Source organism: Salmo salar, chromosome 09 (genome assembly GCF_965601325.2).
Source record: "Salmo salar chromosome 09, fSalSal1, whole genome shotgun sequence".
NCBI lineage: Eukaryota > Metazoa > Chordata > Actinopteri > Salmoniformes > Salmonidae > Salmo > Salmo salar.
This window is the reverse complement of record NC_138299.1, coordinates 24,203,486-24,221,481: the sequence shown is the minus strand read 5'-3', so window position 1 is coordinate 24,221,481 and position 17,996 is coordinate 24,203,486. Positions and strand designations below refer to the sequence as shown.

Sequence of the window (17,996 nt, the reverse complement as noted above, 5' to 3'; positions counted from 1 at the left end):
TTTTTTCCACCCATTGTAGCTAGAGGCCTGCTTTTTTGTGTTTTTGGTTATGGCTCTTTGTTAACTGGATAAAAAGTTCCACACACCAGATACTGGACTGGAATATGCAATATCAACAGTGGATACAAATGGGCCAGTTCATTTTGCATGGTCCGGTGCCCCGGTGGGTGAAGATTTCACTTAATGTGCAAACTCCTCCCACCTGGGGCAACGGGCCATGCAAAACGAACTCACTGGAGGGAGGAAAACCCATGCATCACAGTACAATATTAAAATGTCTATGATGGCATATTTTCACATGAATCACCACACAACAGTATTCCATAAATGGGTTACAAGTCAGTAATGACCAGTCAGTGAGGGTGACACTTGCTTCATGCTCTTAGTAAGTTAATAATTGGGACCACTCTCAGACAGACTTACCAACTAAACAGTCATAGTATGGAACGTCTGCGAAACCGATAGATAATAAACAAGTAAATAACAGCTTCACATTGCACCTAGACATCTAGCTGCAGCCACAGTACACACATGCCTGGTGGCATACAGCTACAATGGATGGCTGCACGTAATTAGCTATCTCTGTGTCACAGATTTGCATACATAATTCATCATGAAGTGTAAATCACTTGATCATGTTTGTTCATTTTCTAAATTCAGCATTGCATTAAATACTACAGTATCCTCAAGGGACAGTGTTTTACGATCTAATCACAGGATTTTACTGTATCTTGTTCATTTTCTTTTACAGCTACGCCATAACAATGCAGACCCCTTTGTGAGGTACATTGCCCCATAGAGAATGAGGAGAACAGTAGATTTAGCAGTATATCTCACCAATGTATTACTAAGCATTGTTTTATACATGTCACGACTTCTGCCGAAGTCGGCTCCTCTTCTTGTTCGGGCGGCGTTTGGCGTTTGACGTCACCGGCTTTCTAGCCATCGCCGCTCCATTTTTCATTTATCCATTTGTTTTGTCTTGTTCCCTGCACACCTGGTTTTCATTCCCCAATCACACTACATGTATTTATTCCTCTGTTCCCCCTCAGGTCTTTGTGTAAGATTGTTTGTGTGTTACGTGTTTTTGTACGCACTAGGCTTGCGTGCATTTTTCCCGTGTTATTTCACGAAGCCGGTTTGTATACAGTTGATAAATTGTGACTGTTTTGCGCGTTTTTACACTTTGCCTTGTTGGCTGGAGGTTTTTGGACACAGCTGCGTTCGTCTGTATCTCTCTCCTGCCGAAATAAAGTGTGCGCCTGTTCACTATTCTCTGCTCTCCTGCACCTGACTTCAGCACAAGTACGCACACGCCTGACAATACATTTTGTTATAGTGAGTGTTTAACTCCCCAAACCCAGTGGAATAGAGCTGAGTCAGTCCAATGATAAATGTGTTTCTTGTTTCTGCAGACCAGGGCCTCCGAGTGCAGTAAAGAAGTCAGAGTGATTGGGTAGAGGTGAGAATGCACCGGAGGGTAACCCTCTCCATCAGCTATAGTCTGACACACACGCTTTATCTCTCCTCGGCTCGTTACATGCACTGAATGGGCCCAGACTTTTAAAGTTAGGACAGGTCTTGTCCTCATGGCCTCCCTATGTTTGGTATTTGATCTCTTATCCTGCTGTCTCTCTCACCATGCACAGTGGTCTCAGGCTCCCGGAAGCGGACCTGTCGCTTGCCTTTCCGTCTGTGGCTGGGCTCCGAGTCTGATCCTGAGCCAGACCTCTTCAGTATGGACGTAGGGATTTTACCGTTGGTGACCTGAGGAGTGGATGAGATATCATTAGAAGTGAGGACACAATGGACACCTGTTTTAAGTACATTGACTGGAAAAAAAGGTATTCTTAACAAAAGAGTGTCACCTTCGGTTTTGGTGTGTCATCCTGTGGACTGGGGTCTTTCCTGTGCCAGACCTCGGAGTGTTTCTCCCGATGGGAATGGGAGTGGGAATGGGGAAGACCATTGTTGAGTTTGTCTCCGAAGGACTCGGCAGCAGCAAACCTCTTGGACAGCACTGACACACACTGGCCCAGGGAGTCTAAGGAGTTAACCATGAGTAAACATTAGTCTCTAACTGTCAATGGAACCTGTAGTCAAGGTACAAGTAAACATGCAGACAAATACTGGGTAGATGGAGCTGAAGATGAAAGTTCAAAATACAAAACAAACATTTCTGTGTTGACTTCATCATGGCCATGTACACAGCTACAAAGCAATACACTAGCTTTGTGTTATGATAGCTGTGCAATAGAATGAATAAGCAACATGTAGACGGCCCAACTATCAATAAAGGAATTTATAGGAGGCGTGCAGCACACACCCATAATGACAACTCCATGACAGCGATTTTAAGTCACAGAGAAATCATGCTTTGTTAAGGTTAACGTTAAGGTTACACAGAGAAATCATGCTTTGTTAAGGTTAACGTTAAGGTTACACAGAGAAATCACGCTTTGTTAAGGTTAACGTTAAGGTTACACAGAGAAATCACGCTTTGTTAAGGTTAAAGTTATGTTTACACAGAGAAATCACGCTTTGTTAAGGTTACACAGAGAAATCACGCTTTGTTAAGGTTAACGTTAAGGTTATACAGAGAAATCACGCTTTGTTAAGGTTAACGTTAAGGTTACACAGAGAAATCACGCTTTGTTAAGGTTAACGTTAAGGTTACACAGAGAAATCACGCTTTGTTAAGGTTAACGTTAAGGTTACACAGAGAAATCACGCTTTGTTAAGGTTAAAGTTAAGGTTACACAGAGAAATCACGCTTTGTTAAGGTTAAAGTTAAGGTTACACAAAGAAATCACGCTTTGTTAAGGTTAACGTTAAGGTTACACAGAGAAATCACGCTTTGTTAAGGTTAACGTTAAGGTTACACAGAGAAATCACGCTTTGTTAAGGTTAACGTTAAGGTTACACAGAGAAATCACGCTTTGTTAAGGTTAAAGTTAAGGTTACACAGAGAGAAAAGAAAGAGTCATTTGAATGAAATGTGTACCCTGACAGTGACCTGGATTACATTGCAAAGACAAGCTGTGTTCTTGCTTCAGCTGTTCTCTGTATTTATTTACAAATCTATTTTACCAAGGATATGGCCAAGAAGGTCAACCGGAATGAATAACAACGTACAATGTGAACTGTTGTCTTAGCAACCCAGGTTCTACATAACCTGCTTTACTGAGCACCCTAGTCTGTGAAAGCTGACTCAGCAGTTGATCTTAACATCTAGGGCACATTTTACCCAATGCAGACCTCTCTTCCCTAAAAATGTCAACTTTGGAAAATAATAGAAAATGCATCTTCCTCTTCATGCAAGCGAAGCATGTGCGCAACATTACAGTGGCCTCAAACTGTCAAAGTATTTTATGTTCAGCTCTATATAAAACCACTTTGATGTCCAACAGCTCTGTGAGTGTGTTATTTAATTTAACATTTCCTTGAGCTGACATCGTACAGTACGAAGGTTAATTGGAATTCTGTATGCCACTTACAGTGCGGTGTGTGAGCTGAAGCAAGGTGGTTGTTCTTGGGCTTGTCATGCCACTGGAGAGTGCTTTGTGTTAACGTGGTGACAAGGTCTACACTACATCACCTCTCAGTGTATAGTGTCCATTTTTAACCACAAACTATCAAATATGTGCTGGAAGGAAGGCTTGTCTGTCATACTGACAGTACAGTACATGCTGTCACACTCAGCCACACTCATGACCATTTCAAAATGTCTATGGCTTTTCTGTCTTTACTCAGCATGGCTATGGCTTTTACCTGAGTATTCTGTCTTGCCGATCTCTGCGTAGACGGTGGCCAGCAGCTCCAGACTCCTGTCTGTGATGGGGTGGTCGTTGCCAAAGGCCCTCTGATGGATCTTAGTGGCTTTCCCACTGTACTCTAAAGCAAGATGAGGTCTGAAAGACAAAGGACAGGAACACATAGATAAGTAACATTTTATGGATTCTTTTTGTATCAGTAGTAGTTTGTATCAGTAGTATCAGTAGATTATTTTTGTATCAGTATGCTCATAATACTTGAACTAGAAAAAGCAGTTCATGTCATTCCAAAGAATCAACCTGGGCTTGGTTTCGGGCTGAAATATATATTGTCTGACACCCTTGGTTAATTTAATCCCATAAATAAGTCCTTTCAGGGAGCACAACAATGGTTGACCTTAATCAAGCTTAGTGGGATGTGCTGCATTGTCAGGTGTGAGGATCGATGTCAGTGTTTGAAGCAGAGCAGCATGACAAATCCAAACACACGTGGGCTGAGCTGTGATTAGATTTGGAGCAACGAGGCTGGGCTGTGGGCTCAGGGCCAGAGACCCAACCTTATGAAGCCAGTGGAATAGTCTAGGACCTGCCAACCGCCAAGCGGCTGCCCTCATCCTGGCTCCAGGGTGAATTACAAATGCCATGGCCCCCACAGGTTGGTTTACTCTGCACCCTTCCATGGCTATCCCCCTTTGGAACTTAGTTAGGTGAGCATAGAATGGCTCTTGATTCCAACTCTGCTACGCTCTCTGTATCTGTATCTGTATCTGCCCGCGGGTAACACCCCACAAGGTCATTCATCACCCTCATGTGTGGCCATAGATGAGAGCAAGCCCCGTTTAGTGTGGCAGATTTCAGGATCGCTGTTCCAAAACCATTATTCCCTTCAATTAGTCATGGCCAGGTGTCCTTTTGCACTGTTTAGAATGTCCTTTGAGGACATCCTATCGCCAAAGTACAGAGAAGCCTTTCAACGGCCGAAGGACTTCCTGCCACAGCGTTGAAAGATTCAGGAAGCACCACAAGAGAAGATGGGGGCTGGCAACTACAACAGCCCGTTATATTAGTCCAAAAGAAGTTCCTGTCCATCTCTTCCAGTTATCTCTTATTAGATCACAAATTCTAGCTAGGTGGCTGACGTTAGCTAGGTGGCTGACGTTAGCTAGTCTAGGGGTTAGGGTTAAAGTTAGGGTTAAGTTTAGGAGTTAGGTTAAAGGGTTAAGTTTAGGTTTATGGGTAGGGTTAGCTAATTAGGGTTAAGGTTAGGGGTTAGGGTTAAAGTTAGGGTTAAGTTTAGGAGTTAGGTTAAAGGGTTAAGTTTAGGTTTACGGGTAGGGTTAGCTAATAGGGTTAAGGTTAGGGGTTAGGGTTAAAGTTAGGTTTAAGTTTAGGAGTTAGGTTAAAGGGTTAAGGTTAGGTTTACGGGTAGGGTAAGCTAATAGGGTTAAGTGTTAAGTAACAAGTACTTGCAACATAGCTAAAAAGTAGTAAGTTGTAAAAAAGTTGCTAATTGGCTAAAATGCTAAAGTTGTCCCTGATGAGATTCGAACTCGCAACCTTTGGGTTATACGCCGACCAATCCACCCACTTTAGTTTTTGCCTTAAGTAATCATCTGTCTTATGTAACCATACCAATCATAACAATATATTACATTTACATTTACTATCTTACGTCTAGTCTATGAGACCATTGTGCTGGAGACCCAAAACCAAAAGTATAGTACAAGAATGAGGTCAAACAGCAGAAACCAACTAGTGCTTGTCCTTGTTTGCCCAGAAACCCAAGACCCTGGGTACAGCCATAAACAATCTCTACAATCTTCTTGTCCTTGTTTGCCCAGAAACCCAAGACCCTGGGTACAGCCATAGACAATCTCTACAATCTCATTCAAGATTAACCAGCTTCCTCACCTTATCCAACCATCACACCCCTCTCCCTATGCACCTGTCCCCCCCTTCCACCCTCTCAAGACAATCAGGCTTAATGCTTTAATCTTCCAACCAATGACAACATGGGCAAATAAATGTTGATGTTTCTGTCTTTGTGGCCTAACAGAGTACCCCTGCATCAAGGACCAGATCCATGTGTTCCGGTAACGTTAGAGATGGTGGCCCTTTTCTCCAACTCCACAAGTGAAATCAACCCGGTGGTTTTTGCATGGGGGCCACAGATGCAAACACTTATTCCTGCACTTGTTTATTGGATGAGGAAATGTCCATCCTAATGACATATGTTCAAAGCACTATAAAGATATAATCCGTCTTTCACTAACAATCAGGGGGAGGGGCAATGTGTTACTGAGTTCAATCAACTGAAGATGTGAGACAGTCTATGGTTTAAATACAGTACATTTCTGTTAGAAATAAGAAAAGAAAAGCTAACAATTTTGGAGACAGTTCCACCACATAGACAGTTCAGAAATGTTCTATTTAAACAATGCAAACAATGTCTCTGTGAGATAGCCTCTGGCACAATAATATCACTGTTAATCACCTTTTAAAGAAATTATACTCTCATATACAGCCTTTGAAAAGTATAAAGAGCTAGACTGAGTATCAAAATACACAGCATAAATATAACTACAGCCTTTTTATGCCTCTATACCCCTCAAACTCAACTCTGGACCTCGAAGCCAGTTCCACTGCATTTATTTATTGTTCCCCTCTAATTAGGGACTGATTTAGGCCTGGGACACCAGGTGGGTGCAATTATCAGGTATAACAGAAAACCAGCAGTTTCCTGCCCTAGTAGGGTAATAGTTGAATACCCCTGGTCAATACTGTATATTATACCATCTATACTGAGTGGACAAAACATTAGAAGCACCTTCCTAATATTGAGTTGCACCCTCTTTTGCCCTCAGAACAGCCTCAATTCGTCGGGGCATTGACACTGCAAGTTGTCCAAAGTGCTCCACAAGGATACTGGCCCATATTGACTCCAGTGCTTCCCACAGTTGTGTCAAGTTGGCTTAATGTCCTTTGGATGGTGGACACACGGGAAACGGTTGAGTGTGAAAATCCCAGCAGCAACCATTCTTGACAGACTCAAACCGGTGCGCCTGGCACCTATTACCATACCCTGTTGAAAGGCACTTAAATCTTAAATCACCCTCTGAATGGCACACACATACAATCCATGTCTCAGTTGTTTCAGGGCTTAAAAATCCTTCTTGAACCTGTCTCATCCCCTTCATCTACTTTGATTGAAGGGGATTTAATAGATGACATCAATAAGGGATTATAGCTTTCACCTGGATTCACCTGGTCAGTGTATGTGATGGAAAGAGCAGGTGTTGTTAATGTTTTGTACACTCAGTTTATACCAGTGGTATAAAGTTCTTAAGCATAAATACTTTAAAGTACTACTTAAGTAGTTTTTTGGGGTATCTGTACTTCACTTTACTGTTTGTATTTTTGACAACTTTTACTTTGACTTCACTACATTCCTAAAGAAAATAATGTACTTTTTACTCCATTTGTTTTCCCTGAAACCCAAAAGTACTCGTTACGTTTTGAATGCATAGCAGGATAAAAAGGGTCCAATTCACACACTTATCAAGAGAACATCCCTGGTCATCCGTATTGCCTATGGTCTGGCGGACTCACTAAACACAAATGCTTAGTTTTTAAATGATATCTGAGTGTTGGCGTGTGCCCCTGGCTATCCGTAAATGTAAAAAAACAAGGAAATTGTACCGTCTAGTTCGCTTAACATAAGGATTTTTTTTATTATTCATACATTTACTCTTACTTTTGATACTTAAGTATATTTAAAACCAAATACTTTTAGACTTTTACTCAAGTATTATTTTATTGGGTGACTTTTACTTAAGTCATTTTCTATTAAGGTATCTTTACTTTTACTCAAGTATGACAATTGGGTACTTTTCCACCACTGGTGTATACTAATATATGCAGAATTGGAAAATTATTAATATACGCAATTATATTATTGATATTACAAATGTAATTAGCGATATAAAAAATAAAAACAATTATATTAAAGATTGCATTATCGATATAAAAAATGCAGTTCCTAATGTTTTCTGCATTTTAACAAGATAATTCTCTACTTGTTCATCCCGTCCTTACTTGAAACCCAGTATAGACCAACAAAAGTACAGAAAGGTCAGCAGAACAGAAACAGCTAGACATCTTTTTTAATGAGAGGAAAACCAACAGTACTAAGCAACACTGTCCTTATTGCAAGTGAGGACATTTTGTGTTCTACTTGTTCACTGGGCCCAGAGAACCTTTAGACACACAGAACACATAATAAATTAGCCTCTTTTTAATTACATACAGTACTGTTACACACAGCGGAAACAGCCTTTCACGTTATTCATCTCTACGTACCTTTTACTGACGATGCAGAGCTGGGCTAGCTGCTCCAGGTGCTGTGCCTGGGAGGCCTGATCCGATAGCTCCTCTGAGGACGCCCATCCTGTCCCCGCCGAGCCCAGCAAAGCCTCCTCCTGGGGGCCTGTTACACACACACAGGTCATGTAATCAGACGCAGTCAGCTGCCCGCTAATGTCTGTCTGTATCCTTCTCTTTCTCACGCTCTATCCCTCTCTCTCTTTCTATCCCTCTAACTCCCTCTCGCTCTGTCTCTGTCTCTCTCCACGGCAAATAAACAGATTCCAAAAGGCTGGCGATGTGGTCTCTGGCAGGGCTGGCAGTGTGGAGATGAGAGTGGAGTTTGAACAGCAGGGTAAAGTGGAGCCAACAGGATAGTGAGCAGGGGAGCAGAGGTAAGAGGGCAGGGAGAAGATACTGTGAGTCAAAACAGAACACTCACCACGCCCCCAAGAGCAGTGACACAGCTACCAGCTTACACAGGCAAATACACAACTGACCTGACCCTGTTGGGAGTGGAGATTAGCCTACATAGAAACGTTTACAGCCTAATGTAACAGGTAGGTAAACAGAAGAGTAAAGTGGTTCAGAAATGGCAATAAGCAGACGGAAACTTTGAACAGGATGAGGTAAAAGAAAGAATTGGAAATAGGGTAGGTCCAATATATTTGACGGAGAATGAGAGAATGTGGAAATGGGCAAAGGTTTGAACAGGAGATTGAAAAGAGAGAGAGACAGAAGGTTGGTGGAGTGATTGTGATGCCAGAAGCAGAGAAGCAGGCACAGTGCTGAATCAGGGGCCTCAGTATTCCATGGCGCCACACAACTCTTTATGAGATAATGCCTAGCATGGCCATTAGTCTTCCCTGTCTGTCTCATAACTCCTGCTATCTCCGGCCCACGCAACACTGAGCTGCTGCAGCATCAGCAGCCTCCTGGCAGACAGATAGAGATCTGCCTCCCAGCAGACAGACAGCAGCCTCCCGGGCAGACAGACAGACAGCAGCCTCCCGGCAGACAGACAGATAGCAGCCTCCCGGCAGACAGACAGAGAGCAGCCTCCCGGCAGACAGACAGAGAGCAGCCTCCCGGCAGACAGACAGAGAACAGCCTCCCGGCAGACAGACAGAGAGCAGCTTCCCGGCAGACAGACAGAGAACAGCCTCCCGGCAGACAGACAGACAGACAGCAGCCTCCCGGCAGACAGACAGATAGCAGCCTCCCGGCAGACAGACAGAGAGCAGCCTCCCGGCAGACAGACAGAGAGCAGCCTCCCGGCAGACAGACAGAGAGCAGCTTCCCGGCAGACAGACAGAGAGCAGCCTCCCGGCAGACAGACAGAGAACAGCCTCCTGGCAGAGTAACTTAGAGCAGCCTCCTGTCAGACAGGCAGAGAAAGAGAGACAGAGAGCAGCCTCCCGGCAGACAGACAGAGAGACCGACAGAAAGACAGAGATGAATGCAGACATCTGCAGAGAGGCAGCAGGTGACCGATGACTGGACACTTGAGTTGAACACTGTCTCAGAGCTATGTTATGTTTACAGCAAATAAAGATGGACCAAGGTTAAATAAATCACATGGTGCCTGTTGGGCTGTAAGGAATACGCCAGGCTCTCTGGTGGAGGTTTGTTTCTCTATTGTACAGAATCACACATTGCTCACTCGTATCAATTCAGATTTGCATATAACAAAAAGCAGGTAAACCCCCCCCACTGTATATCATACTGTATACCGCAAAGTTGGCTTCTAGCAATTGCATTTCCTTGGGTACCATTACGACAATCCCTAATCCCCAAGTTATAGTGATAATACTCCCTTAATGCCCCCATGGTATAGATCTAAATGTACTTGCCTGTGCTCCCCTGAACAGCAGTGAGCTCGATCAGAGCAACCTCATAGAACAGCTTCTCAGCCTGAATGAACTGCAGGGCCTTGCCGTCTGTTTATATAGGTGAAGGATCAGTTGTCTCAGGGATTAAGTCAGTTGTTGCAGTCAGAAACAGTGCTGTCGCCAGGCTCAACTGCAATGTGTTGTTGTTTTTAATGGCTCCTGAACGTGACCTCAGCAAGTAACAAGCTCATCACCAACATTCTAAACAGACAAGCAACTGTAATCATAGATTCCAACATTCTAAACAGACAAGCAACTGTAATCATAGATTCCAAGATTCTCTGTGAAGGCCTGAACTATAATAATCTGGACAGTCTCTTGTTTGTTGATGTGCCAGAGTCTCTTGTATCTGATTCCATAATAACACACTAAATATGTGTTTTCCCTAAATATAGACTCAGGAGCCGAGTTTGTTCACTTTGTCAAAGGCATTCTGCATGCTGAAATAAATGCATCCCTTTGTAAGTCAACACCATTTACACTTGGCAAGGAAAATGTGCTTAAAATAAACACAGACATACAGCCCTGCATAAACGGCCTACTTAAAAGCAGGAGCTCTCTGTTGCACGTGAGACCAGCCTTTGCTTGGTTCTATTTCTGAATTGTTGTGTGTGACCTATTGACTTCTGTTAAAGTAGCACAGATACAAATTAAAGCATTTTTTTAAAGTATGTCTCGTATACAGGGAATACAGGCCACCAGAATGTGGTTTACAGCTTTCTACCTCTGTCAGAGCTGAAAAACAAACCAATGATTTGACCTGGATCTGAAAAACACAGCAGCTGGTCTCACTCATGGTGTCACTAAGAAAGTCCTCTGCCTGCACCACTCCCTTGAGCCCAGTTTTAAGGGCACATGTAAGCCTCCTCTTTCAACAACATAACAAAATGGTAGCCTATGAAGACAGTAGCCTATAAATCCCAATCATAACTGTCCATGTGAAAGGAAAGAGGCTAACTTTTATGACTCCACAGTAAAATCTCAAGAGTTAATTCAACTCGTATGGAGTCAAATGTAATGGAGTTTATATGGTCCCACCCCCATTTTGTGTTAAAACTACTCTGGTCATGGTGTTGATATTTTTGGGTTTTAAAACTTCACTAAATGGAGTAAATATCCAACCCTCAGAGAGTTGCTTAAATGTAACTCCAATTGCCATTTCAGACTTTTCGTGTTGTTTTGAATAAACAATAAACTCCAGAAGAGTACATTTCTCTTTCAATTTACTTCCTTTGAGTTATAATTGTCTAAAAACTTATTTGAATATTTAAAAAATTTGTCACCATATGGTGCTTTGCAACGTGATTTCCTCACCTTCATCTCTAGACTGATTGAAGTGGATTTAACAAGTGACATCAATAAGGGATCATAGTTTTCCCCTGGATTCAGCTGGTCAGTCTGTCATGGAAAGTTCCTAATGTTTTGTACACTCAGTGTATATGTGTATTTTAACCCATAATGTTTGAATTTAAGTAGTTTAAAAACTCCACGCAAAAAATATATATTTTGGTATTTTTTACATTATGTCAGTAATCAAGTTTAAGATATATAACTTTCAAAATATAGAAATACAGTTCGAATGATGCATTTTGCAACGCGTTTCATGGCTTAATACTGCATGCCGTTGTTTCAAGTTCTGTCTTTGCATTGTCATCAACTCCAATTCGGCTGGGGGCACAGAATATACTCATCCTAGTCCATTGTGGATTGATACTACAGTTTATGAAATGTCATAGGCTACAGTAATGAGTAATACAACAGTAAAAAAACATCAAAGCTGTTTTCGAATACTCATACTAACTGCACTAACGGTACTATTTATGACATAAATTGAGTATGTAGGATGTTTATTGGTCATAGTATAGATATTGTTAGTATGCCAAAAGTTCCCGGATGTTGTACTAAATTCTCCAAAATACACTACCGTTCAAAAGTTTGGGGTCACTTAGAAATGTCCTTGTTTTCCATGAAAACATACATGAAATGAGTTGAAAATGAATAGGAAATAGAGTCAAGACGTTGACAAGGTTATAAATAATGATTTTTCATTGAAATAATAATTGTGTCCTTCAAGCTTTGCTTTCGTCAAAGAATCCTCCATTTGCAGCAATTACAACCTTGCAGACCTTTGGCATTTTAGTTGTCAATTTATTGAGGTAATCTGAAGAGATTTCACCCCATGCTTCCTGAAGCACCACCCAAAAGTTGGATTGGCTTGATGGGCACTTCTTGTGTACCATACGGTCAAGCTGCTCCCACAACAGCTCAAGAGGGTTGAGATCTGTTTTGGCCACTCCATTATAGACAGAATACCATCTGACTGCTTCTTCCCTAAATATTTATTGCATAGCTGTGCTGTGCTTTGGGTCATTGTCCTGTTGTAGGAGGAAATTGGCTCCAAATAAGTGCCGTCCACAGGGTATGACATGGCGTTACAAAATGGAGTGATAGCCTTCCTTCTTCAAGATCCCTTTTACCCTGTACAAATCTCCCACTTTACCACCACCAAAGCACACCCAGACCATCACATTGCCTCCACCATGCTTGACAGATGGTGTCAAGCACTCCTCCAGCATCTTTTCATTTTTTCTTCGTCTCACAATTGTTCTTCTTTGTGATCCGAACAACTCAAACTTAGATTCGTCTGTCCATAACACTTTTTTTCCAATCTTCCTCTGTCCAGTGTCTATGTTCTATTGCCCATCTTAATATTTTCTTTATTATTGGCCAGTCTGAGATATGGCATTTTCTTTGTAACTCTGCCTAGAAGGCCAGCATCCCGGAGTCACCTCTTCACTGTTGATGTTGAGACTGGTGTTTTGCGGGTACTATTTAATGAAGCTGTCAGTTGAGGAATTGTGAGGCGTCTGTTTCTCAAACTAGACACTCTAATGTACTTGTCCTCTTGCTCAGTTGTGCACCGGGGCCTCCCACTCCTCTTTCCATTCTGGTTAGAGCCAGTTTGCTCTGTTCTGTGAAGGGAGTAGTACACAGCGTTGTACGAGATCTTCAGTTTCTTGGCAATTTCTTGCATGGAATAGCCTTAATTTCTCCGAACAAGAACAGACTGACGAGTTTCAGATGAAAGGTCTTTGTTTCTTGCCATTTTGAGCCTGTAATCGAACCCACAAATGCTTATGCTCCAGATACTCAACTAGTCTAAAGAAGGCCAGTTTTATTGCTTCTTTAATCAGAACAACAGTTTTCAGCTGTGCTAACATAATTGCAAAAGGGTTTTCTAATGATCAATTTGCCTTGGATTAACTAACACAACGTGCCATTGGAACACAGGAGAGATGGTTGCTGATAATGGGCCTCTGTATGCCTATGTAGATATTCCATAAAAAATCTGCCGTTTCCAGGTACAATAGTGATTTACAACATTAACAATGTCCACACTATATTTCTGATACATTTTATGTTATTTTAATGGACAAAAAAATTTGCTTTTCTTTCAAATACAAGGACATTTCTAAGTGACCCCAAACTTTTGAACGGTAGTGTATGGTGTATACAAGCAGTGGACACTATTTCCGTGCTTTTAGGGCCCATAATGCAATTCTTCTGAAAATGAGCGTGGCTTCCCAACATTTTCAGATTTGAAGTAAATGGCGGAAATATGCAGCCGAAGTCCGACGAGAGCAGATACAAATTCATTGCTTTAACTTATTATGACAAATGTTAAGAAAATGTTGAGCAATGTAATAATGTAATGACTTTTCAAATAAGTTACGTTGGCCGACAATTTGTTAGCTACGCTATCCTTATGAACGGCATAACATAGCATTATAGCAGTATGTACCGGTATGTTAGCTAGCTACCTAAAGTAACGTTAGTTGGTTACTAATACATCGAACGTGCCAGTATATTATCTATATGCTATCTAACTATCTACCCAATGTTTATTGACTTGATTATTCACGTCATTCTTAACTTAGCTAAGTGGTATAGTCGTTGTGCGTTCTCAATGGACATTGTTCATTCGCTCTGGCTATCTACTCCGATTTCAGAACACTCTCGTCTGAGTGTGCCAGAGCACAGAATAACTGATGAATTTATGAATGCTCAACACCATTGAATATAACCGGCTCACCAATGCTCTGGATAACATGAAAACAGCCTAACCAGCTCTGTTAGGGCGAGTAAAATGGTCAAAGTGAGGTGTTCTCTCAATTGTGTTTGGAAGTAGCTAGCAAGCTAGCCAACGTTAGCCAGTTAGCTTGGGTGCTTGACTGCCTTTGTGAGGTCAGAATGCTTGGATCAACCCTACTCCTCCGCCAAAGCATCCAGTGTGCACTCTGAACACTCCGAGAGCGGCGAATGCCCAGAGTGTGCTCTGGCACTCCAGATTGAATTTACGAACACACCCGAAGTCGTATGATGTCTAGATAGTAATTTGTTACGCTAACAAGCTAGCAAGAGGTTGCATAGCGACAGCATCAACTGCCGGTAGACAGGCGAAGCGCTAGTATGCTCAACTGAAAGGATACTGTTCATTTACAGTATACAAAAATTAACTAATAGTATAAAGTATGTAGTATATACTCATTAAGTATGTAGTATACAATATGTTAGTATGGGTATTCGAACACAGCTCCAGTGTTTTGACAGTCAACATTGATGAAATTGGTTTCAAGGAGTATAGGCCGAAATATCTTTACGCATCACACTTTTCCTCAAACAAAAAATACTAGGCTCCCACAAATTGTTTTGTGTGAGGCACGTTCTCAATAAGCAAGATATAGCATAGGCCTACCATTGACATGGCATTATTGGACTGACATTTTTGAATAGCCTATGTTTGGAGGACCGTATCTTTGGTAACTGGACAAGAGGCATGGGCACCATACGAATGGAGTATGCACTGCAGGTAGTCCTACAGTACCAGTCAAAAGTTTGGACACACCTACTCACAAATGCCAAGAGTGTGCAAAGCTGTCATCAAGGCAAAGGGTGGCTACTTTGAAGAATCTAAAATCTAAAATCTATTTTGATTTGTTTAGCACTTTTTTGGTTACTACATGATTCCATATGTGTTATTTCATAGTTTTGATGTCTTTACTATTATTCTACAATGTATAAAATAGTAAAATAAAGAAAAACCCTTGAATGAGCAGGTGTGCCCAAACTTTTGACTGGTACTGTATGTGAATTGTGAATAATGCAAAAGCATGTAGGCAAAGTTTTTTAATGAAATGAAATGTAAAACAAGCAGTTGTTACAGGAAAATAAATAAAAAAATCTAAATACGGGTGTCACCAGATTATCTAATCTCTCATTCCATGATGGGCATTTAGCTGCCAAGCTTGATCTTTCAATAAAACTTTGGTGATTAAGATTTATTTCTAAATGTCTCGTAAGCCAAACACTTTATCGATAGTCTTAACTACTTGGCGAATGCATTGGGCATGACAAAAAAAACAGCCTTCATTGCTGTGCTTGGTTTCTAATGAAATTAAACTAAATGGGCAAAAACATTTGTTTTTTTATGTACCTCAATACAAGGTTTACGGGCATGAAAAGCACATCCCTCTTGTTCCATGTGCATATGGCCACTGTGCGTCCTGGTTGGATAGGCTGCCCTTCCGTTGACAAAATCAGTGCCATAACCAACCAAGTTACCACTACAACCAGCTTTGGGTTGGTCTTAAATATCCTCACCAGCGCATACTGAAATTGGCACTTTGGTGCACAAGGACACACCTCTGATATTGCCACCCTTCCCATCTCAGTGCATGCAAGGTCATATTAGACAGGTAAATTACCAATCCTGGCTCTAGGATTTGAAAAAAACTGCGCTCGCTTAATGGCAGCCAAAAATGAAGCCCTATAGCTCGTATATAAAAGCCCGGCTGAGGTAGACATATTGGGCTGATGACAGACAGTTGTGGGTTAACTCCAGGGTTTTCTGGGCCACTGATGTAATGACTGTTGATGGTCATTACAGACACAGCACTTTTCACAGGCCAATAAATCAGATGTCTGGAGATGCGTTCACAACTAATACATTCAGTATGGATTACCAAACAGATATAACTGCATTGTATTTCCTGGCATATTAACTGTACCCACTCAATCCATCTCTTTAGTTTTTCATGAAAAAGCATTCAATACAACGTGATGCCTCAAGCAAGTTACAGAAATCAGCCCAAAGTGAAATGTGCAATCTGAAATGAAAGTGCTTTGAAATTTCACTATGATCCGAGGTCCATTATGTAGCACCCATGTGATGTGGACAGGGTCAAGGTTTAGATTTCCTTCTAAAGGGTGGTCTGAAGCATAATGTGCCTTGTGCCACCATTCTCATAGAGTCAGCACTCTCAGTTAAAATAGACTATACAATAGTGTAACAGAAAACATGCTGCAGTTTTATTGGCTAATTATGTAGAAAAGGCCCATGGAGTTGGTGGAAGAATCCTTTAATTCATGGCCACTTGCTCAGCTGGGCCAGGGGAACTTTAATTAGGTCAGGTGGAAATGTCCGACAGATCTCCACTCATTAACCTGTTATGGCTAGGGGGCAGTATTTTCACGGCCGGATAAAAAACGTACCCGATTTAATCTGATTATTACTCCTGCCCAGAAACTAGAATATGCATATAATTATTGGCTTTGGATAGAAAACACCTTAAAGTTTCTAAAACTGTTTGAATGGTGTATGTGAGTATAACATAACTCATATGGCAGGCAAAAACCTGAGAAGATTCCATACAGGAAGTGACCTGTCTGACAAGTTCTTGTTCATCTTGGCTCTTTTTATTGAAAACTGAGGATCTTTGCTGTAACGTGACACTTCCTACGGCTCCCATAGGCTCTCAGAACCCGGGAAAAAGCTGAATGATATCGAGGCAGCCTCTGGCTGAAACACATTATCGCCTTTGGTAAGTGGCCGATCAGAGGACAATGGGCTTAGGCGCGTGCACGAGTCGACCCCATGCTTTATTTTCTTTCGTCTTTTTACCTAAACGCAGATTCCCGGTCGGAATATTATCGCTTTTTTACGAGAAAAATGACATAAAAATTGATTTTAAACAGCGGTTGACATGCTTCGAAGTACGGTAATGGAATATTTAGAATTTTTTTGTCACGAAATGCGTCGTGCTCGTCACCCTTCTTTACCATTCGGATAGTGTCTTGAACGCACGAACAAAACGCCGCTATTTGGATATAACTATGGATTATTTGGGACCAAACCAACATTTGTTATTGAAGTAGAAGTCCTGGGAGTGCATTCTGACGAAGAACAGCAAAGGTAATAACATTTTTCTTATAGTAAATCTGACTTTGGTGAGTGCTAAACTTGCTGGGTGTCTAAATAGCTAGCCCTGTGATGGCGGGCTATCTACTGAGCATATTGCAAAATGTGCTTTCACCGAAAAGCTATTTTAAAATCGGACATAGCGAGTGCATAGAGGAGTTCTGTATCTATAATTCTTAAAATAATTGTTATGTTTTTTGTGAACGTTTATCGTGAGTAATTTAGTAAGTTCACCGGAAGTTTGCGGGGGGTATGCTAGTTCTGAATGTCACATGCTAATGTAAAAAGCTGGTTTTTGATATAAATATGAACTTGATTGAACAAAACATGCATGTATTGTATAACATAATGTCCTAGGGGTGTCATCTGATGAAGATCATCAAAGGTTAGTGCTGCATTTAGCTGTGGTTTGGATTTATGTGACATTATATGCTAGCTTGAAAAATGGGTGTCTGATTATTTCTTGCTGGGTACTCTGCTGACATAATCTAATGTTTTGTTTTCGTTGTAAATCCTTTTTGAAATCGGACAGTGTGGTTAGATAAAGGGGAGTCTTGTCTTTAAAATGGTGTAAAATAGTCATATGTTTGAAAAATTGAAGTTTTTGTATTTTTGAGGAATTTGTAATTCGCGCCACGCCCATCATTGGCTATTGGAGCAGGTGTTCCGCTAGCGGAACGTCTAGATGTAAGAGTTAAAAGGAGGAAATCG

The 17,996-nt window shown here is 41.4% G+C and overlaps 1 protein-coding gene across 4 annotated transcripts in view; it reads right to left on the bottom strand.

Moving 5' to 3' along the window:
• Positions 1 to 17,996, bottom strand: part of LOC106611011 (uncharacterized) — a 31,653-nt gene that overhangs the window by 2,023 nt on the left and 11,634 nt on the right. For 2 of the 4 annotated variants that reach the window (XM_014210806.3, XM_014210808.3), the window contains 6 exons: positions 9,989 to 10,075; positions 8,133 to 8,259; positions 3,772 to 3,911; positions 1,869 to 2,044; positions 1,641 to 1,767; positions 424 to 450 (listed from right to left, as the gene is read on the bottom strand). In XM_014210806.3, coding sequence (XP_014066281.1) covers positions 424 to 450; positions 1,641 to 1,767; positions 1,869 to 2,044; positions 3,772 to 3,911; positions 8,133 to 8,259; positions 9,989 to 10,075 — 684 coding nt within the window. The remainder of the gene's footprint in view (positions 1 to 423; positions 451 to 1,640; positions 1,768 to 1,868; positions 2,045 to 3,771; positions 3,912 to 8,132; positions 8,260 to 9,988; positions 10,076 to 17,996) is intronic. The other 2 variants (XM_014210807.3, XM_082955670.1) reach the window with 1 other exon arrangement.